General features: G+C 34.6%; 5 protein-coding genes across 5 annotated transcripts; 3 read left to right on the top strand and 2 right to left on the bottom strand.

Moving 5' to 3' along the window:
• Positions 1 to 1,130: 1,130 nt before the first annotated feature.
• Positions 1,131 to 2,642, top strand: LOC112702277 (uncharacterized). The gene has a single exon (XM_025753281.1). The coding sequence runs from the start codon at positions 1,131 to 1,133 to the stop codon at positions 2,640 to 2,642; it is 1,512 nt and encodes a 503-aa protein (XP_025609066.1).
• A 65-nt stretch (positions 2,643 to 2,707) lies between these two features.
• On the bottom strand, positions 2,708 to 4,379 carry LOC112702193 (protein MAIN-LIKE 1-like). Its single transcript, XM_072221981.1, has 2 exons — positions 2,937 to 4,379; positions 2,708 to 2,852 (listed from the first exon to the last, which is right to left on the bottom strand). The coding sequence occupies exons 1-2, from the start codon at positions 3,638 to 3,640 to the stop codon at positions 2,708 to 2,710; spliced, it is 849 nt and encodes a 282-aa protein (XP_072078082.1). The 5' UTR covers positions 3,641 to 4,379.
• Positions 4,380 to 10,828: 6,449 nt separating this feature from the next.
• On the top strand, positions 10,829 to 15,535 carry LOC112800147 (casein kinase II subunit alpha-2). The gene is made up of 10 exons (XM_025842257.3): positions 10,829 to 11,439; positions 11,869 to 11,998; positions 12,574 to 12,768; positions 12,954 to 13,111; positions 14,076 to 14,166; positions 14,274 to 14,339; positions 14,601 to 14,683; positions 14,819 to 14,882; positions 14,986 to 15,054; positions 15,176 to 15,535. Exons 1-10 carry the CDS (start codon positions 11,114 to 11,116, stop codon positions 15,233 to 15,235), a joined length of 1,242 nt encoding a protein of 413 aa, XP_025698042.1. The 5' UTR covers positions 10,829 to 11,113; the 3' UTR covers positions 15,236 to 15,535.
• A 1,454-nt stretch (positions 15,536 to 16,989) lies between these two features.
• On the top strand, positions 16,990 to 18,497 carry LOC140180677 (protein MAIN-LIKE 1-like). Its single transcript, XM_072221958.1, has 2 exons — positions 16,990 to 17,061; positions 17,422 to 18,497. Exons 1-2 carry the CDS (start codon positions 16,990 to 16,992, stop codon positions 17,998 to 18,000), a joined length of 651 nt encoding a protein of 216 aa, XP_072078059.1. The 3' UTR covers positions 18,001 to 18,497.
• A 1,262-nt stretch (positions 18,498 to 19,759) lies between these two features.
• LOC112800141 (uncharacterized protein At2g23090) lies at positions 19,760 to 21,416 on the bottom strand. The gene is made up of 3 exons (XM_025842245.2): positions 20,893 to 21,416; positions 20,739 to 20,779; positions 19,760 to 20,089 (listed from the first exon to the last, which is right to left on the bottom strand). Exons 1-3 carry the CDS (start codon positions 20,966 to 20,968, stop codon positions 19,970 to 19,972), a joined length of 237 nt encoding a protein of 78 aa, XP_025698030.1. The 5' UTR covers positions 20,969 to 21,416; the 3' UTR covers positions 19,760 to 19,969.
• Between the last annotated feature and the right edge of the window lie 376 nt (positions 21,417 to 21,792).

Raw genomic sequence — 21,792 nt, 5'->3', positions numbered from 1 at the left:
AACAAAGAGCTGAGATGGCTAGTGAGGAGAGTTTCCTAGTTCTGGTACATTACAGAGGGTCGATTAAAAGAAAAACTCGGTCCGGCGTGAAGTTCACTGATAAGGATCCCCTATGTATTATCGTGACGCCGACAACCACCTACGATGCACTTGTTAGCTCTGTGCTGGAGAAGCTGGGTGTTGAAGGCGTTAAACGGGTCAAGAAGTTTTTCTACCGCATTCCAACAGCGGTGCTCCATGACACCGTGAAGTTTGATTGTTTCACAATCGGTAGTGACGAGGACTTGCAGGTTATGTTTCTTTCTCGTAGGCAGTTTCCCGAGGTAAGGACACCAGAGATGTTGGCAAAGTTGGTTGATGTGGTATCTAGCTCGGGTGGTTCGAACCGGAATGCCACTACTATAGCCGCGGTTGCCGGCTCGAGCTCGAGACCTGCTGTTGCTTCATCCTCTGCTCCTGTGTATGAGCCACCGATGCAGCCTGTTGCGTCCCCTTCGTTTGCCGTTGATCTGAGTGGCAATGTTGGAGACGAGGTTCGGTATGGGGAACATATTCCCACCGAGGTACATTGTCCCACACCGGCTGGTGTTGGTGATGGTTTGTTTGATGATCCAGATGACGATGACGTGGAGCCGGATATGATCGCTGATGAAAGCGGCGATGATGTTGGAACTACTGTTCCGACAAGGGCTATAGGTGGATCTAGTTCTGGCACACAGCAGTATCCACCCCATTTTTCCTCATTGGACCTGGATGCCATGCGGCAAGACGACAATGATCTGCAGGCCTCAGGATTTGGTGCTAGAGATACCGAGGGGTCTGCCGGTATGAACGAGTTCCAGGTTGGCCAACAATTTCAAGATAAAGATGAGGCGCTTTTGAGTGTGAAGACGTACAGTATCCGCCGAGGGGTCCAGTAAAAGGTCGTTGAGTCTGACTACCGCAGGTATGTGGGAAAGTGTTCTGAGTTTGGGAATGGGTGCACATGGCTAATTCGGTTGAGTCTCCGACAGCGGAAGGGTATCTGGGAAGTGAAGCGATACAATGGACCACATACATGTCTTGCCAGCTCCATCTCCAGCGACCATAGGAGTCTGGACTACCATGTCATATCCACCTTCGTTATGCCGATGGTTAGGGCTGATGCAGGTGTGAACATCAAGGTACTCCAAAATGCCACGGCCGCACACTTTGGGTTCAGGCCTACGTACAGGAGGGTATGGATGGCGAAGCAGAAGGCCGTTGCCGTGATATATGGGGACTGGGACGAGTCGTACAATGAGCTCCCTAGGTGGGTTTTAGGAGTGCAGCTGACGATGCCTGGCACTGTAGCCGTCCTTAGGACTTGCCCTGTTCGAGTTGGGGGACAGGTTGACGATTCTCAGGTTTATTTTCATAGGCTGTTCTGGACTTTCCCCCCTTGTATCCAGGCATTCCGTCATTGCAAGCCTTTGGTGAGTATTGATGGCACCCATTTATATGGGAAGTATGGGGGAACACTGCTAGTCGCGATTGCACAAGACGGAAACTCGAACATCCTCCCCGTGGCATTTGCACTAGTTGAGGGTGAGAATGCTGAGTCATGGTCTTTCTTTCTTTCCCACCTCCGTGAGCACGTGACACCTCAGCCGGGTCTGTTAGTTATTTCAGATAGGCATAACGGCATAAAGGCAGCCCTCGAGGCTCCGGATGGGGGATGGCTACCGCCTGCTGCGTACCGGGCGTTCTGCATTCGACACGTTGCAGCGAATTTTGCCTTGACGTTCAAGGGAAAAGATGCCCGGAGGCTTCTTGTTAACGCCGCATATGCCAAGACCGAGGTGGAGTTCGAGTACTGGTTTGACATTCTGCGCTCTGAGAATCCGGCAATGTGTGACTGGGCGAACCGAATCGAGTATTCGTTGTGGACACAGCACTGTGATGAGGGTCGGAGATTCGGGCACATGACGACCAATATTTCGGAGTGTGTCAACTCAATCCTGAAGGGGGTTAGAAACCTCCCTGTTTGCTCCCTGGTGAAGGCCACATACGGAAGGCTTGCTGAGCTATTTGTCCGTAAGGGGAGGGAGGCCGAGGCTCAGATGGGTACTGGACAACAATTCAGTCAATACCTAGTAAAGTGTATCGAGGCCAACCTGAGAACAGCCAGGCATTTCACGGTGACTGTTTACAACAGGGATAACTCGGAGTACACCGTTGCTGAGACGACTCCGACAGGCTCATTCTCTCTTGGTACGTACAGGGTCTCATTAGGGTCTAAGACTTGTGATTGTGGATACTTCCAAGCACTTCATTTTCCCTGTCCGCATGCACTGGCATGCTGTGCTTATTCACGGCTTACATGGCAGCCTTACGTCCACGAGGTATATCGGCTTAGCTCCGTTTTCGGTGTCTATCAAATGGGATTTGCCCCTCCCATTCCAGAGGGTTTCTGGCCACCTTATGCCGGGCCTACAGTTATACCGGATCCGAGTATGAGGCGTGCGAGGGAGGGTCGTCCTAGATCGACAAGAATTCGAACCAACATGGATGAAGCAGATCCGAACCGGCCAAAGAGATGTGGCCTCTGCAGGCAGCCAGGTCACACCAGGCGTAGTTGTCCACAAGCCGCAGGCCCAAGCGGGACTGCTAGAAATCAGTAGGCGATTTGCTATGTATGTGTTTGTTTCTTATTGTAGTAGCACTTGTCCTCTATTTGTACTTTCAGTTAAGTGATATAAAGTGAAACACTGACTTGAGATACACAGAAGTTCTGCTTACGTACCTGCCGAGGCTGTAACAAGTCGATCTGCATGCGAGCCATCTGTACCCGAGGTCCCTTGTTGCTAATCCCAGGATTGTAACCAGACCATCTGCGTACAAGAAAACAGAAGAATATAGGGCATAATTACAAAATAATAAGAAGAAGAATATCTACTACAAAACAATAACGGTACCTCGAGGCAAGGGGCCAGCTGATCTCATCATACCCAGATGGTCTAAGTGTGGAAAACCTCCAGAAAATCCACGACTGTAATAACTGTAACGGGCCAGCTAACTTAACCACATGTCTGTTGGCGACTCGGCACATGCACCTGTACAGCCATGCTAGTGCCGCCGACGCCCAACTATAGCGACCCATCTCCTCAAGCCGAGCAACATATGGTAGCCATCTGATGTGTATACGATTGCCGGACTTGTCGGCAAACAGCTGCGTACCCAATAACATCATGATGTAGGCCCGGGCAAATCGCCTAATTGTTTCCTCATCTGCCCCATCTGGACACTCCGCGAATGTCTCCTGAAACCAGGTGCAGTTGACTGCGAATTTCTGCACCTGGTTCTCCGGCGGTAAAACACCGAGCAACTCATGGAACCACTGCCAAGCAGGTCTCCCACCCTCAATGTAAATGTGGAAGTCCGTAAGGCAACCACTAACATAATCTCCGTCGACTGGCAACCCCAGCTGGTATGCAACGTCCTGAAGCATGATAGTGCACTCTCCGAACGGCATGTGGAAGGTGTGCGTCTCAGGCCGCCACCTCTCGACGAATGCGCTGACTAGGGGCTCGTCGAGTCGGAACCATCTGTCGTTGAGTCTCGCAAGATGGTAAAGTCCCGCCATCTGCAAGTACGGGACATACCTCTCATCAAGACGCATCCCCTGTTGCCGCCTAACACTGGATATGCAACGACGAGGCTGGCCAATACATAAACCGCATAATCAGAACAGATGCACAAACCACTAACATAACAAAAACCATTAACAAAAACCGTTAACAATAAACCGCTAAAACAAAACCATTAACACAAAACCATTAACAAAAACCATCAACAATAAACCGTTCAGAAAAACCATTAACAAAAACCATTAACAATAAACCGCTAAAACAAAACCATTCACAAAAACCATTAACAAAGACCATCAACAATAAACCATTAACAAAAACCATTAACAAAAACCATTAACAAAAAACCATTAACAAAAACCATTAACAAAAACCATTAACAATAAACCGCAAAAACAAAACCATTCACAAAAACCATTAACAAAAACCATCAACAATAAACCATTAACAAATACCATTAACAAAAACCATTAACAATAAACCGCTAAAACAAAATCATTAACAAAAACCATCAACAAAAACCACTACCCTACAGTAATTTCCTAAACCACTATCCAAAAACCATTTACAATAAACCGCTAAAACAAAACCATTAACAAAAACCATTAACAAAAACCATCAACAAAAACCACTAGCCTACACTACTTTCCTAAACCACTATCCTAAACCACTAACAGTAACATAAACCATTCTAAAAAACCATTAACAAATACCATTATCATAAACCGCTTTCATAAACCACTAACCTCGTCGTTGATAACACCGGCGATATGAGCTACTCCATCCAAACGATAAAGCCTTCCCGGATCGTCCCCCATCGACAGAAACAGCCGCTCTGGTCAAGCTCGTACTGAACGTTGGTCTTTTTCTCTGGGATTTGGTGGGGTTGGAGAATGAGAAAGTGATTCGAATGAACTTGGCCCGAACTCCTTTTATAGCCGATTCCCTACTAATTCGAATCAACTTGATTCGAATTACTATGCAAGTCCGTTTTCACCTAATTCGAATCCAATTGATTCGAACTCCTCTAACATGCCCTTCTCCTAGTAATTCGAAGTAACTTAATTCGAATTATATAGGTGTAATTCGAAACAAGTTGTTTCGAACTTCATTGAATTTTGCCGTTCCTGGTAATTCGAATCATATCAATTCGAATTACATTCAAATCAAATTCGAATCATATTGATTCGAATTATATAATAACTCGTCCTGGTTGATTCACGTTTTGATTTTTCATTTGGCTGATTTAGGTAATTTTGAGGTCTCCTTGGCTCATTTCAGTTTTTTACCCTAAATTTTGGTTTTTGTATTAAAAAAATTACTACAAAATATTACTTTATATCGTAACAATTATATTTTTTGTTACAAAATTTTTTTGTAATGGAACATAGTGCAACAACCCTTTTTTGTTATAAATACTTTTTTTTGTAGTGTAGTCAAATTTAACTTGGGTAGAAATTGGGTTTGTTCCTTATGTGATTGGATTGAATCCTAGAAAAATTAGTGTTTGTAATCATTGAAAGATAGTGAAAATTTTTCTATTATTGTGAAAAGACTGGATGTAGGTCACATTGCACATGATGGCTGAACTATATGGCTGTGTCACTCTTTCTTCTCTGTTCTGATTCTGATTTTATTCTCTAAGAGATAAAATAAAATTGTTTTCTACTTATACTATTCAGTAAGACATCACAGCAACTCTGCTCTCATACACTTTTGTTTTGGATCCTCAATCGACAAGAGACAAAATAAAAGTGTCTCCTGAGTTCTCAACAAAAGTATATTTAACGGATTTTTTAGATTCCATCCAATTTGAAGTAAAAGCAAGCAAAGTAAAAAGAGGTATAGATTCAACCCCATTTTTCTAACCCACTGATAACCATCAGATGTATATTATACTTTGAAGAAGACACATGTACCATAAATGAAAATAAAACTCAAAGGATTTTAGCAATAGTAAAGACGAAAAATAGAATTTTTTTTTATTCAAATAGAGTTATACCATGAAAGCTGCATTAAAAGCATAAAAAGATAATTCATGGATACGACATAGAAGATTTGGCCATTTTCATTTTCACGAGTTAAAACTGCTACATTAAAAGCAACTAATGAGAGATTTATCAAGTATCACAAAGATTAAGCAACCTTGTGAAAAATGCTTACTTGGCAAACAACATCATCAACCATTTTTATCTAAAAGAGTTTGGCGAGTCAAGGAGATACTTGAATTAGTTCACACTCACGTATATAGGTGGATGAAATCATTTGGATAAAAAACAAAAAGTGGAAAATATGATGTGACATCATGATATCAAGCTGCTTACGCCTTCTAACACATGTCGATTGAACTTTATCATCCAATTATGCAATACTGAGATATTTAAAAAGGTATGTGGAGGCAAAAAGTACTGCATAAAATAAAAGCTTGTTTGAAAAGTTATATATAAACATATCTCTATTCTGAGAGTCATACACTAATGGTTCTTAAATTTGGTGTTCGACAGAAGAGAAATTAATCCTGTACTATTTTAAATTTTTTGGACAAACAGGTACAATTTAAAAGTCAAACTTAACTTATTTTGTAACAAATTTTTTAGTGACACGGTCAATTTGTCTATTGGTGGTATATAATTTTTGACTCAATTGCTAATGAGCGTGAAATTTTTCTTAAGTAAACTTAAAAAAATATTTAAAAGAATAAATTAAAACAACATTAAATATAAAAATTCAATTTTATTAAGAAGAAGAACATCTGACGAACCAATCCAATTATAAAAAGTCAAATGGACTCCATCTGATTATACTTTTTATTATTATTTTGTGTGTGTAATGTGTGTATTATTCTAAGTAGTAAAATGCTTATAATTAATAGCAATAAATTTTCATAGCTTATTTAGTTTAATTATTTTTAAATTAATAAATTAAACTAATAATGAATTATTAAATATTAATTAAAATATAGTAAATTATAATTTAAAATTGAATACTATATAATTTAAACCAATAAATACAACTCTAAATATAAATGTTAAAATTTAAAATTAGATTGCTTGAGTTAACTTTATTTAATTTAATTTAAAAAATTTAAAATTATATTTGATTTAAATATTACTTCTCAGTGTAAAATAAACTTTTGTTTTCTTTAAAAAAATTTGTTAATCTTATCTGTAATTTTTTTTTTATTTTATAAAATCAAATAAATTTACAAATTTAAAATAGCTTTTAACAAATTATTACTCTTAATAATTGATTACTGATGCAGTAAAAATGATACAAAAATTGTTTGATCCTAACAATTTCTCTTCAATCTAACAAGTAAGTTAAAATTTTATTTTCATAATCTTTTGGAGTTGAATTTTTTGTCACGGTCTTACACACACTCCAACGCTAATGTGCCAACACTTAGACTTACTCAACTTCTTGAACTAAGTCTAACTTTTAATACTTAGCACAAAAACTAAAAATAGAAAAGAAAAAATTTTTGGTAAAAATAATACTTCACTATATAAGTATTTGTTACAAATAATATATATACTTCACCTCAAAACTCTCACCCTCAATTTATAGTCATCTACCTTTTAAATGAACAGTTAATTTAATCTAATCAAGAGTCTAGCTCGAGTGTTTATAACCTTTATTACAAATATCTTGTCTCCTACATTTTTTTAAATTAAATCAATCTCCATACTTCTAAATATATGTACATTCTTTTAGAATGATCTATAGTTTTTCAGAATCTTCTAAAACTTTTTATAATCTTTAAGTACCTTCCAAAATATTCTATAGTTTGCCTAATTTTTATTCAAACGCCGTTAAAAATAACATTCTAAAATTTATAGTGGCATTCTCTCTACGTATTAGAAAGACGTTACTGTCACGTTCTATTCATGGTAGCGCTCTAAGTATTATTGAAATTATCATATGTCACGTTCTATTCATGGTAGCACTCTAAATATTATTGAAATTATCATAGATCCTCATGCTTTGCTGCAAGTTGTCATTTCCACGAACTAAGAGTTATCTCAATTTTTTTTGTACTTCTCTAAGAAGATCACTCTTAGTATTCACAAGTTTAAACTAATCACTCTTTTCAGTGATCTTCAACTTAAATTTTTTTGTTTCATGTGGCTTGATGAAGTTATTTGTGGCATTATTGTCAATCATTAGATCCAACACATGTAGTCACCTGTGGCTGAGTCTCTTGCTCTTCAATGATAAATACCAGAGTTCCTAATTTAAGACAATCTTCTATTTGGTGTGGCCTCTTGCACACAAAGCATTCTCTTTTGAGCACACAAAATCTTCTTCTTGTTCTCGTACTCTTTTTTTGAAGAGTATTTTTATTTTTCTTGGTTGAGAAACTATTCTTCTTGTCTTTCTTATGTTTAGTAGAATTAGGTTTAGAGGAAGACTTGGTTTAAAGTCTCTTTAGTAATACTCTATGAGTGATTCAATTATTAAGATGGTTTCATTGACATCTTTAACATTTTTTTTACAGTTCTTGTTTTGTTTAACATTAGAGTCCATTAATAAAGAAGAACAATGTATTATCTTTTCAACTCTCTTTTAAACTCTTCTCATGTGGTTATGTTACAAGTTTTATTTTTCATGTTTATGCAATTTTTTTTTCAAAAAAAGTAGCAATATAGAAAAGGTAGAGAGTTGCAGTATGTGCCTTTAATAATTTTTCAACCACCCATTCTCTTTTCAATAATTCATATTTAATGCGACATCTTTATATTTTTCTTCTTATTTGAATAATTGAATTTTCTCATTCATAAAATACAAATATATTTTTGGTAAAAAAAAAAAAAAAACAACAACCGATACAATTTGAATATTGTAATTCACACATTCAAAATTGCATTTACAAGAGAACTAATCAAATTTATAAAAACAATATAAGAAATTGAATATTGGAGTAAACATGACAATAATATAGTTAGAAAGAAAAAAATTGTTTAAATTTTATTTAATGTCTTAGACGGTTATTGATAGAAGTGACAAAACGAACGAAGTAGTCGGGTCGCCAAATCTATCAAAAAGGGCAAGTTGGACTAAGATTTAAAATCTACCAAATAAAAAAATATGTCAATTCCACAATTCTATTTTTTTATTAAATAAAAAAATAATTATTATTAAAAAATTAATAATTATATAATTTTTAACATATTTTTTATTATCTTTTTGGACTATCAATTTTATTTATTTTATTTTAGACTTTTATATATGTTTAAATTATGTCACTTATTTTTTAAAATAAAGATTTTATTAAAAATATTATTTTAAATAATTTTATTAATAAAAATTAAAAAATTAATAAAAAAATTATATTATAATTTAATTATTTTTTATTTATATTTAAAATTTAAATTATTATTTTTTATTAATTTTAATTATTTTTATTAATTAAAAAGTATCAAATAGACTAACTCAATTATTTATTAGCCCACCATAAAACAAGATTGTTTAATGAGTAAATAGCCAAAATCGTCCTTGAAAGATACCCCGATCTCTATTTTGGTCCTCGAAAGATAAAGATAATCAAAATCGTCCCTGAAAGATACACGATTGATCACGTTAGTCCATCCGTCAGTTGGATGATGACGTGTCACGTTAAGTGCCACATGGCATATGATGATGTGGATGGCTAATGCCACGTGTCAAAAGATAATTGGTTGACATGTCAGATCAGTGACACCTGGCATGCCACGTGTCGGGAAGTGACACCTGGCATGCCACGTGACATTTGACATGTAAAAAAGTTATTTATAATCAAAATAGTCCTTGAAAGATACCTCGTAAGTCATTTTCATCCCTGAAATTTTAAAATTTAATCAAATTAGTCCTTATATAAGTTTTTTTTATTTTTTCTTGATAATATTAAATTTAAAATATTTTTTGATACTACTAATTTTAACAGAAATGTAATTGACAATTAAAAAATTAGTAATTGTATCTTTTCTTCTTAAAAATTTTTTCAATAAAATTACTCTCTCCTTTAATTCTTCTCAAAATCTATGTTATTCTTTTCTATTCTAAAACTTTTTTTTACATTATTATTACATTTTGTTGGAATATATATATACTCAAAAGTTAAAATATTAAAAGTCAAAATTCAAGAAGATCCACAAATTTTGCTTCAATTTCAAACTTTACAAAATATTGAAAATTTGTTGCTTAATTATTATTATTATTATTATTATTATTATTATTATATATGCTAAACGAATTGCTTCTTAAGCTATTACATGCAATGATCATAATAAATTTTTGTGTGTTTCATATGTTTGAGATAGATTATATAATTTTTCTTTTAATATCACTACCATTACATGCTATATGTAAGTAATACCGTAATGAAAAAAAATATGTAGTAAAAAAAAATCGTGGTATAACTTTGTTTAGGTTAACATACATAAATTTTGATTTTAAACATATAACTTTGTTTAGGTTAACAAATACATCCATTTCAATTTTGAGTATATATATATATATATTCCAGCAAAATGTAATAATAATGTAAAAAAAATATTTTAGAATAGAAAAAAATAATAGGGATTTTGAGAAGAATTAAAGAAGAGAGATAATTTTATTGAAAAAATTTTTAAGAAGAAAAGATACAATTACTAATTTTTTTATTGTCAATTACATTTCTATTAAAATTAGTAGTATCAAAAAATATTTTAAATTTAATATTATTAAGAAAAAAACTTATATAAGGACTAATTTGAATAATTTTTAAAATTTCAAGGATGAAAATGACTTACGTCTGAACTTTGAAGGACTATTTTGATTATAAATAACTTTTCTACGTGTCAAGTGCCATGTGGCATACCACGTGTCACTGACCTGACACGTGGCATGCCAGCTGTCACTGATTTGACACGTCAACCAATCATCTTGTGACACGTGGCATTAGCCCTCCACGTCATCATATGCCACGTGGCACTTAACGTGACATGTCATCATCTAACTGACGAAAGGACTAATGTGACGAATCGTGTATCTTTCGGAGACGATTTCGATTAACTTTATCTTTCGAAGGGATGATTTTGATTAACTTTATCTTTCGAGGACTAAAATGGAGATCAGGGTATCTTTCAGGGACGATTTTGGATATTTACTCATTGTTTAATATTTTGAACCCACTTTACTTAACCAGTAACCACACGAGTGATTTTTGGAATAGATATTGGCAGAATTGACCTGGGCAAGACGGGCTACAAGCTTTGCCACCACCCTAGTCATTGCGTCATTGGTCACCGACTATATCCACAGCTTTTACTGTTGTTGAAGTTGCAAAGCGTCCAAGCAAGAAAGGAACCTTCAACAACACCCAGAAAATAGACTGAAAAAGAAAAAAAAAAGGAAACAAAGCAAACAACTTGTTAGCATTTTTACTTTTAATTTCTGAATTATAATAAAAGTAAAAAAAATAGTAAAAGGAAATCCTAGAAAGAAAACCGGGGTGGGGAGAATGAGAATGATAGTGTAGTGTGTCTATGTGCAAAAAAAGTCACTACACACGCATCAAATATGCGCACGAACCACCATCACTACTCTTCCGCTTCTTGCTAGTGTGCGCACTTGTTGCCTTGCGTGCGCCGGTAGCGCAATACCCTACCCTACGCACCCCCACCACGCACCTCACTAACGACACCACCACCATCCTCCACCACCACCATCACCCTTACATAAATCGCAGCAGAGCTCAGATCTCGCGTTCTTCCAATCGCTCACGCATGTCGAAGGCGCGTGTCTACACCGACGTCAACGTTCTCCGCCCCAAAGAGTACTGGGACTATGAGTCCCTCAACGTTCAGTGGGGGTAAATTTTCCTAACCCCAGTTTCATCGATTTCTGTGATTCAATTTTCTTTTTTAGCTCGATTTGGGTACCGAATGCTGTTCATAATGGAAGAGATTTTAGGTTTTGAATCCAGTGTGTGTTTGTGTATGCGCGCTCGCGCGCACGTAGTTTGAGTCGTTTTCTTCGTTTCCTTTCTGAAATCCTAGAGGTTTTAGCTGATTCTGTTGTTTATGTTATGATTATAACCCTTTTGATTGGAATTTCTTGCTGTATGCTCTTTTTGGCCTGTGTTATGCATGCCAGAGAGGCTGAATCACGATGTAATTCGGAGCTAATTGATGAAAGCTGTTCTTGAGCCTGATCTTGGTTACCTTGCAGAAGATGTATTATTGACTCTGATTTTGTTTTACTGATGTTAATTATTGATGTACTGTTTGATGTTTTTCAGTGATCAAGATGATTATGAGGTTGTAAGAAAAGTGGGAAGGGGGAAGTATAGTGAGGTTTTTGAAGGCATAAATGTTAACAGCAACGAGCGGTGTATAATCAAGATCCTCAAGCCTGTCAAGAAGAAGAAGGTGATTTTCTGTACCTTCCCTTTGTGACCTGAAATCTTGTGAAACAATTATTCCTTTCAAAAGGAGGGGAAAACCAAAAATTTTTCGTAAGGAACTTTTATATTTTGATAGATAGTAAGGATTATCAATATAGGACATATCAAATGAAGAAAAGAGAAAAAAAATCATAATATGATCAGCAACATTTCTATCACAATCAATCTAATTGTACCAAACTGGAACTTGAAGTTTCAAGAGAAGAAGTGTCTCAAAGTTTAGGGGGAAAAAATTAAATGAATTATCACCTGCATAGTTGAAACTTGACACATTTATGAAACCTTTCTTTTCAAAACACAATAAATTTGTAGCAAAACAAAAATTCTACCTTATCATGTTCTTGGGGATGGACAAAATCAACTTCAGTTCTAATTTGATGACATAGAAGCAAACAGTTTTCAATTTAATAATGTATCATCCAGGGCCTTTTTTAAACGCTAGTGAATGCTGTGTGTGTGGTTATATGATTTTTAGCTTTATCTTTTTGTTTATTCTGAGAATTTGTCTTACCTTCGAAGTTTTTCAACATTGTTTTGCAGATTAAGAGAGAGATAAAAATACTTCAGAACCTCTGTGGGGGCCCAAATATTGTCAAGCTTCTTGATATTGTTAGAGATCAACACTCTAAAACTCCTAGCTTAATATTTGAGTATGTCAACAGTACAGATTTTAAAGTTTTGTATCCAACCTTGACTGATTATGACATACGCTATTACATATATGAGCTTCTTAAGGTAATGTGATCCTTTAATCTCATGCGGTATGCTTGGACTGCTGCTATATGCCCTTCCATAGTGATTAATCAATGTATTTTCCTTTAGGAATAATTAGAGTATCTTTGTCTTGGATAAGGCTTCTTATTTGTTCAATTATGTGTTGGGGACCTTTCCTTCTTTTATGGTTTAGTTTTGAATTGCAGGCCTTGGACTACTGCCATTCACAAGGCATAATGCATAGAGACGTCAAGCCTCATAATGTTATGATAGATCATGAATTACGAAAACTTCGATTGATAGATTGGGGTCTTGCTGAATTTTATCATCCTGGAAAGGAGTATAATGTTCGTGTGGCATCAAGGTAATGTTCTCTGGCAAATTGACTCTCAACTCTATTCCTAAAAGTGAAGATATGTAAAATAGGTTTAAATCAAATTTAATAAGGCATCATTTATTTACACAGCATTTTCAATTTAAGCAGATTGTTTGAACTGTTGCATGACAAGGGTTGGTATATCCAAAGGACATTACTCTGAAGATGTGGAAATGTGAATCAAAAATGCTTTGCTATGTTAAAAGTTTACACTAGATCACTTTTCTGAGCTAAAATGAGGGTTTAGAAGTGATTCCTTTTGAGCTTATACTCAACTGACAAGTATTTGCAAAATCATTTAAAAAATGTGACAGTTTAATGTCTATGTTGTTGATGCTTTAACACAATGATGACATTTGATCCAACTTATTAGGAAAAGCTTAGTTATTGCTGGTAAACTAGTCCTGATTTGCCCTTTTAATTGTATCTGGTGCTATTCTATTTAAATGGATATTCAAGCATATTAAGTATAATTGAAGATATTAAAAGCACAAAAATGAGTCATTTATTCTGAGGGCTGTTAGGCGGAGGGGATAAGCAAGAACCGCTGGTAGTTCAAAAGATGTACATTTAATGGTTATTTGTCTGGAATATTGGTCTGAGCTATCTTCTCTCTTGTTTCTCTGCCTGCCAGAACACACATGTTATTTGGTCATATCTCCTAAAGTTCTTCTAACATTAAATAGTGGCATTTTTCAGGTTCTTAATCTTCCATTAGGTTTATAGTCAGATACTCAGATAAAATATTAAATATCTATGGCTTCTGTAAGGAAAATAATAACTCCTAGTGCGATTTTTTTAATAAAAAAATTTGTTTTCATTTGCTCTATATTTGTTTGTTAGATATGTAGTTGACAACAGACTAATGTTGTCTAAATTTTCCTAGATATTGCAATGTGATGATGAGTTTTGGTTTATCAAGTTCTTTATTGGCAATGCCTCTTTTTCTCAGATACTTTAAGGGCCCTGAACTTCTAGTTGATTTGCAAGACTATGACTACTCATTAGACATGTGGAGCCTTGGCTGCATGTTTGCTGGAATGGTGAGAAATGTAGTTCCAGGTTACAGCGTACTGGTTAAATTGCCTTTATTTGTATTTCAAGTCCATTTCATACATTTCTTTGTTATGACTTATTGTACTTCATGTAGATATTTCGGAAGGAGCCTTTCTTTTATGGTCATGACAATCATGATCAGCTTGTCAAAATAGCCAAGGTAACATGCATGGTGGTTTGCATATGTATTCATATTGCAAAATGTTCATATTATTGCTGAACAATTTAATGACATGCTTTAGTGTACAATATCTCCTATTTGTTGTGTGTAATCAAAATATGCGGTAAATGATTTTATGCTGTGTAGGATGCTAAAATTTTATATCCAAATGAGTTGGCCCCTTCTAATGATTTTTTTTAAGGGATACTTCTTTGCAGATTTAATGGTTCTATTTTCTTTTCTTTTTTGTGTGATCTATAGGTACTTGGGACTGATGAATTGAATGCATACCTGAATAAGTATCACCTGGAGCTTGATCCTCAACTTGATGCACTTGTTGGAAGGTATCATATTGAATTTGATGTTGCTTAAAGACCTTTATGAGACTTGTCCTTTGGAGTCTGCCGCTTCTATTCTGACATTGTTTCCTATTGATTTTGCACATCTTTAATATTTGTTTGTTATTTCCTTATGTGCAGGCACAGTCGCAAACCCTGGTCAAAATTCATCAATGCAGATAACCAGCATCTTGTGTCTCCAGAGGTCATTTATCCCTGTTCCAATAGGGCGCTAGGACTTGATTAATTTATACTGTAACTTCACAATTCTCATTATGTTTAATTATTTCAATATATTTAATGTGCAGGCTATTGATTTTCTTGATAAGCTCCTTCGGTATGATCACCAGGACAGGCTAACGGCAAGAGAAGCAATGGTATGAAGACTTGTTTACATTTATATAAACATTAGTCCTTTTTCATGTATAAAAATGTACCTTAAAGTGCTGAATACTGAATGATCTACTAAATTTAAAATTTATTTATCCTTGGTGTCAGGCACATCCATATTTCTCTCAGGTAAGAGCTGCAGAAAGTAGCAGAATGCGGACACAGTAACTTCATCATATTGATCCATGAACTTTTGTGGTTCATACATGTGGGACTGTTTTATAGTACCCTAACATGCAGCATGGTTGCCTTGTGTTGATTATAGTTGGTTAGTTTTCTTGTGCAATGTAACAATATCAATATGTTGTTTCTTTTGAATAATTTGATAATCGTTTAAAATTGTAATTCTATATTAAAGAAGTTTGTGATTATAGTCTCTAAGAACTTCAAATATTGGGCCCTCTCGTTTTATATTGAGGAAAATAATGAATTGAGTCTAGATATATCATATGAAGATTTCTTCCATCACTCGATTCGTTTTGATAGATAAAAATTAGACTGCTGTATGATCTGTTTTATAAGTAAAAAGGATAGCGTAGACCTTTTAGGAGTTTTAAGCTCAAGTATGCCATATTATGCTTGTTGTCGATTTGGATGCTAGTCGTTTTTTAAACAGTGTACTAAGTGTGTTTGTGGATCAGGGTTTGAGGTTGTATTGCAATTAAATCATTCGCTTACTCTTTTTATCTACTCTATTTGAAACACATCAACACTGCGTCGCTCCGTTTTATGAAAACTAAATTTACAAAACATAGCCTTAAAGAGAAAGATAGTCAGGTTTTTCTAAGGTGAAAACGGTTGTGTATTTTATTAAATTTTTAAAAAATATTTGAATAAATTATTTAAAAGATCTTAAATTATTTTTACTTATAAGTAGTAAACGGTTTCTAAAACACATTTGATTATTATTTTATTAAATTATACAATTTTTAGGGGTTATTCTGTCAAACATAAACTATTTCTTTGTTAGGTTTGCAAAACAAATACTAGGGATATGGCATAATATACAAATAAATGAGTTATTTTGTGTTTGATTAAATTTAATTTCTTCAAGCATATTTTATAATTTGTCAAGAATAAATGTAATAATTTAAGTTCAAATATTAATGACTAAATTTACTAAATAATATAAAAAAAGGACATGTAAATATATCAAATATAAATACAACTTTTTCACCTTTTTAGATTAAAACTTTTTATTTGAATTTGCAAAAATATTCTTAGTATCAAAAGATTCTTAAAACCTAATTTACATATAAACATATACAAAATTCTTTATTTTTATATTAATTTGTTTTATCTAAATTTCCAAAAGTACCCTAATTTTGAATAACATTAATTGATAGTATTTTCTTTTTAAAATTAATGTTAAAAAATATTTCTCTTAAAATACACTTCATGGTATTTTGATTCTCTTAAAAGTTCAAAATTTAAAATTTCTAACACAATTAATGAACCTTAATTCTAAAAATATTTTAATGTTTCGTAAAATTAAGGACAAATGATGCATATAAATCAAGTATAGGGTAGTTTTACATAATTTCACCAAAATAAAAAACGTTACAAGGTTCTACTAAGAGAAGTTTTTTATATAGTTCGAATTGGTGCAATTCGAATTACACATAAATAATAATTCGAATCATACTGATTTGAATTACACACACTAATTCGAATCAACCTGATTCGAATTACAAACACACACACTAACACACACTAATTCGAATCACTTTTATTCGAACTACTCATATTGCCGTGCCCATAGTAATTCGAAACAGGCTGTTTCAAATTACTTCCTGTTTTGCCTATATAAGGAGTTCGAAGTAACCTCATTCAAACCACTATTCCAAATCAATACCCCACCAAATCCCAGAGAAAATGATCCAATACGACTCCAACAAAGACTTGAGCAGAATATTTAGCTGATGGGGGATAATCCGAACCGACTTTATCGTTTGGATAGAGTAGCCCATATAGCTGGTGTCATCAACGAAGAGGTTAGTGTGAACTTGTTCTTTTAAAATAGGAGTGAATAACTTAATTTTTTTATATATATATATATAATTTTTTATATATTTTGTTAGTGGTTTTGATAGTGAATGATGTTAGGAGTTTTGTTAGTGAATGATGTTAGGAATTTTGTTAGTGATTTTGTTAGGAATTTTGCTAGTGGTTTTGGGGGGTGAATGATGTTAGTGGTTTTGTTAGTGAGTGATGTTAGTGGTTTTGTTAGCAGTTTAGTTAGTAGTTTTGTTAGTGATTTTGTTAGTGGTGTTGTTAGTGATTTTGTTGGTGAATGATCTTTTGTTAGTGAATGATTTTAGTGGTTTTTATTTTCTGGTACATTATCTTTGCAGCCCCAGCGATGTATTTCGAGCATGCGATGGCAGCAGGGTATGCGTCTGGACAAGAGGTGCGTTCCGTACTTGCAAATGGCCGGCTTATACCATCTTGCGAGGCTGAATGAGAGATGGTTCAGACTAGATGACCCCCTGGTCAGTGCGTTCATTGAGCGCTGGCATCCGGAGACGCACATGTTTCATATGCCATTCAGAGAGTGCACTATTACACTGCAGGACGTGGCGTACGAGCTAGGACTACCGATCGATGAACATTATGTTAGTGGTTGCCTGACAGATTTTCAGACATACATCCAGAGTGGTCGGCCAGTTTGGGTGTGGTTCCAGGAGTTGCTGGGTGTGTTACCTCCTGCGAACCAAATCCAGAAGTTTGTAGTAAACTGCAGCTGGTTTCAAGAGACCTTTGGAGAGCTCCCTGAGGGAGCAGATGAGCACACAGTTAGGAGGTATGCCCGAGCCTATATCATGATGCTGTTAGGAATTCAGCTATTTGTTGATAAGTCCGGCAACCGCATTCACGGGTACGGACGAACATTCACCAATGGGTCTCGAGCTAGAACCGGCTACCATGCCTAGAGTTTGGGTATTCCGGTCCGAACCTCCCGAACTAGATACCACATCAACCAACTTTGCCAATAGCTCAGGTGTCTTGACCTCGGGAAACTGGCGATGACAATAGAACATGACCTGCAAATCCTCGTCACTTCCTATAACGAAAGAATCGTACTTCACGTCATCTCTAAACACTGAGATCGGAATGCGATAGAATAGCTTCTGAACCCGTTTCACGCCTTGCAGCCCAAGTTTCTATATTATAGAATTCAAAAAGTTATTGAATCTCGTCGTAGGTCTCATAAAAATACTCAGAGGATCTTTGTTAATGAACTTCACACCAGAGCATGTCTTTCTCTTAATCGACCCTCTATAATATACCAACACTACAAAACTCTCCTCACTAGCCATTTTATCTCACTCAAATGAACTCAACTCACGTTCACACCATATTTATACACGTCTGGGACTTCCTAATTCGAAACAGCCAATTTTGAATTACATACACATAATTCGAATCAGCTAGTTTCGAACTATAATTCGAATTCCTCACCATATAATTTGAATTTGGGTGATTCGAACTACCCCATGCATGATTCGAATCAGTACGATTCGAACTACAAAGAATGCAAACTCCCTCACTAATTCGAACAACATTGATTCAAATTACTAAACTTTTTAGTTCGAATGGGATTGATTCGGATTAATAGAGACATGCTTTTTGTTGATCCATGTCTCTTTTTTCCGTTTGGCTTAATTATGTAATATCTCATGCAAACTGGCCGGCTTAATATTGTCATTTGCCCTAAAATTAATCTTAAAAAGTTCTTAGTCTTTTAAAAATTATGAAGGTAATTTTAAAATCAACAGCGGGGCAGCTCCATTGGAGCCTCCATCAATTTGGGGAAGAGGCATAGAAAATGTCTCTAGCTTTGGTTTGAGAATAAATTCAGCAAGGAGAGAAATGAAAGAGATGGTTAAAGGTAGCTAAGTGAAGGTCATTTAGTCTTTTGCATTATTATTCACATTTCATTCTAATGGAAATTAAATATACCTACAGAGAAGTAATTAAAATGGTGATATTTTCATTCCTAGAAATATAACTTGCTGAAAAAAAAAAAAAACTTACTTTGAACAAAATATGAAAATATAATATTTTTTTAAAATATAATATTCCATTCTTAAAATGGCTGAAATTCTGACAAGACTACAAATGAGAGCACGCTACAAATGAGCTAACAACTCATCCTCTAGAACCAAAGTCAAATCTCAGAAACAGTAATTGAACAAGGGCCTAAATTTTCTGCAAATACATTATGAGAACACCACATTATGGCTTATGGTGATTCTCATTAGAGCCATCACAATTGGTTTTGCTTCATCCCTGAGATGGAGGATTCCAACTAACGAGAGTATGAGACAAGATTCTATTCCAGATCCAGGACTCTATATGCAGAAAGAATACAAAGCTTTATGGTGGTTGTAACACCAACCATAAAAATCTTGATTGTATGCTCAAAACAAAGTCAAAACTCTACTCAAACCCACCAAAAGTGATTTAGGATTGCCAAATATGAAACACAGCATTATTGTATAGTTATATGTTAATATGTCCCTTCTATTGAGTAGAAAACAACATTAACCACCCGTAAACATGACATTAAGAGAATGTTAGATTTGTGGAGAGTGGACTGGTGGAGACACAATACATCAGAGTGTGTCCAAACATATGCGAGCTAGTATGGTGAGAAATAAAAACGCAAGAAAAGATTAACACTAATGATGATGAAACTGTTACACTTTGATAATAAAAAAGAGAGCTTACACATAGTTTCTCACAATTTATCAAGGGAAAAACATACTAATTATCCCCTATTGTTTTTCCCATTTCCAAAGACATAAACACACATAGACAATTTGATTTGATTATAGATATACAGAGGAGGCCATGATTGATGATGACATGTCTCCAAATGTCCCTCCCCTTTTATGTTCACTTTTTAAGATGAGGAAAACAAGCATACAAATCCGATTTTGGGTGCTTGGCTTCAGCATGCTCCCTGCACTTCACTTCTGATGTGGTGCAGATAAATGTTTGCATGCACACCTTGCACTGCATTCATAAAAACCACGACACTATGATCAGTAATAAGGTTCACTCTGCCAAGTCTTTGAAGCAATACCAGTTCGGATATCACACATCTAAACATCAAGTCTCCCAAAATTTCCAATGAGTTTTTCTACTTTTGTCTTCACTGCAACATTATAATAGCAATATCACCAAATTCTTGATGAACAAATTATGTAAATGAATCCCCAAACCCCAACCCAACCAAATGCAGGGTTCAATTTGCATTTTCATTTTTAGTATTTTCTGTTTTCAGGATTTCACATGAGAAAACATGAAAACAATAAAATCTTTTTTTTTCACAAAATTCTTAAAAAAAACACTGAAAATAAGAAAAAGAAAAAGCACAAAGTAACATAGGGCCATGCTTTCTCAGCTGTAAGCTTGTAAGAGATTGCAGGATAAAGTGACATAGCAGTTCATTGTGGAAAACAACCAAGCCACCAAGTAAGAACTTATTATACATTTAGAAAGAAATAACATACACTCCTAATTCATACAAGATTATAATGCCTAGATTATTTCACACATAAACATCAATTATATTAAACAAAGTAGCTAATAATCAAATTCAGATACAGAGAGAGACAAATTTGGGTCTAAAAACTAAAAAGTGAAGGACAAATATATATACCTGGATTGACATAGCTTTCTTGTTAGTTTCAAGCTGGCTTCCTGCAAATACCAAACCGAAATTCATAAAATTTTCATCCAAAGAAAACAGATCTAACACCTAATTTGAAACCTTTGAAAAGAAACGATGAATTGAAAATTGAAAGATGGATTACCCTTAGCAGCAGCCTTCTGCTTATCGAGGTTCCTCTCGCGAGCCATCTTCGATTTCTGAGCATTGCCTCCACCCATCTCCGATAGAAACACACCACACACCCAAAACCCTAACCTTTTTTTTTTTGTGTGTGTGAAACGCAAGAACAAAGCAAGAGAGACACCTATGTAAGAGGGGCAAATATAAATGCGTAATGCCACCCACCTTCTATTTGGGTACCGATTTTCAAAGGATCATTAATTGGGAATTCAGTGCGCGTAATAATAATAAAATAAAATACAAGTCTAGAACTTTCTTTCACTTGGAAGTACTTCAGTACTTTACAATTTTAATTGTATTCTTTCATCATTCATGTATGTTAATTTTTTAAATATTAACAATCTAATCTTTTAAAATTAAATTGAAATATGTATATGTGAATTTCATAGGCAGTCACTTTTTTGTTTCACAATCTAATCTTTCTTTTTTTTGTTTACACAAAATCAGCAAGACTAATAGACAATTTTATGCTTGAGTTCATTGAGCGACTTGTTAAGCTTGCAAACATAAGACTTATCATGATGAATAAATTTCGATGGCTGAGACATATACACTAATTCATTTAAATTACCATTGAGAAATATATTGTTAAAATTAAATTGGTGAATTTGCCATTTAAAACTAAGAGCAAATAGTTAATACAACCCAAATTGTTGTTGGTTTAATTACAAGTGCAAAATTTTAGAATTTGTTTGTATGCCATTTTTATAAAAGGTATTTCTTTAATAATTTTTTTAAAAATTTTTTTTATAAAAATAAAAGTGATTGTATGTTTAGATATTTTATTAAAAAATTTTTTTATTTATTAATTATGTTTAGATAAAATAATATAAAAAAATTTTTGTTCATTTATTATATGAAA

The sequence above is a fragment of the Arachis hypogaea genome, chromosome 1, assembly GCF_003086295.3.
Source record: "Arachis hypogaea cultivar Tifrunner chromosome 1, arahy.Tifrunner.gnm2.J5K5, whole genome shotgun sequence".
NCBI classification, from domain to species: Eukaryota; Viridiplantae; Streptophyta; class Magnoliopsida; order Fabales; family Fabaceae; genus Arachis; species Arachis hypogaea.
The sequence above is the reverse complement of the archived record's forward strand: the minus strand, read 5'-3'. Positions and strand labels throughout refer to the sequence as shown.

What these genes read in the sequence shown, in the direction of transcription:
- LOC112800141 (XM_025842245.2), bottom strand. Translation starts at nt 20,968, where the DNA reads ATGGGTGGAGGCAATGCTCAGAAATCGAAGATGGCTCGCGAGAGGAAC. An exon ending in GCAGAAGGCTGCTGCTAAGG is followed by an intron (nt 20,780 to 20,892) that starts GTAATCCATCTT and finishes TGGTATTTGCAG; the next exon opens with GAAGCCAGCTTGAAACTAAC. An exon ending in AGAAAGCTATGTCAATCCAG is followed by an intron (nt 20,090 to 20,738) that starts GTATATATATTT and finishes TTATGAATGCAG; the next exon opens with TGCAAGGTGTGCATGCAAAC.
- LOC112702277 (XM_025753281.1), top strand. Translation starts at nt 1,131, where the DNA reads ATGGTTAGGGCTGATGCAGGTGTGAACATCAAGGTACTCCAAAATGCC.
- LOC140180677 (XM_072221958.1), top strand. Translation starts at nt 16,990, where the DNA reads ATGGGGGATAATCCGAACCGACTTTATCGTTTGGATAGAGTAGCCCAT. An exon ending in CTGGTGTCATCAACGAAGAG is followed by an intron (nt 17,062 to 17,421) that starts GTTAGTGTGAAC and finishes TTATCTTTGCAG; the next exon opens with CCCCAGCGATGTATTTCGAG.
- LOC112800147 (XM_025842257.3), top strand. Translation starts at nt 11,114, where the DNA reads ATGTGCAAAAAAAGTCACTACACACGCATCAAATATGCGCACGAACCA. An exon ending in GCTGCATGTTTGCTGGAATG is followed by an intron (nt 14,167 to 14,273) that starts GTGAGAAATGTA and finishes TACTTCATGTAG; the next exon opens with ATATTTCGGAAGGAGCCTTT. An exon ending in AGCTTGTCAAAATAGCCAAG is followed by an intron (nt 14,340 to 14,600) that starts GTAACATGCATG and finishes TGTGATCTATAG; the next exon opens with GTACTTGGGACTGATGAATT.
- LOC112702193 (XM_072221981.1), bottom strand. Translation starts at nt 3,640, where the DNA reads ATGCGTCTTGATGAGAGGTATGTCCCGTACTTGCAGATGGCGGGACTT. An exon ending in AGCTGGCCCCTTGCCTCGAG is followed by an intron (nt 2,853 to 2,936) that starts GTACCGTTATTG and finishes TCTTGTACGCAG; the next exon opens with ATGGTCTGGTTACAATCCTG.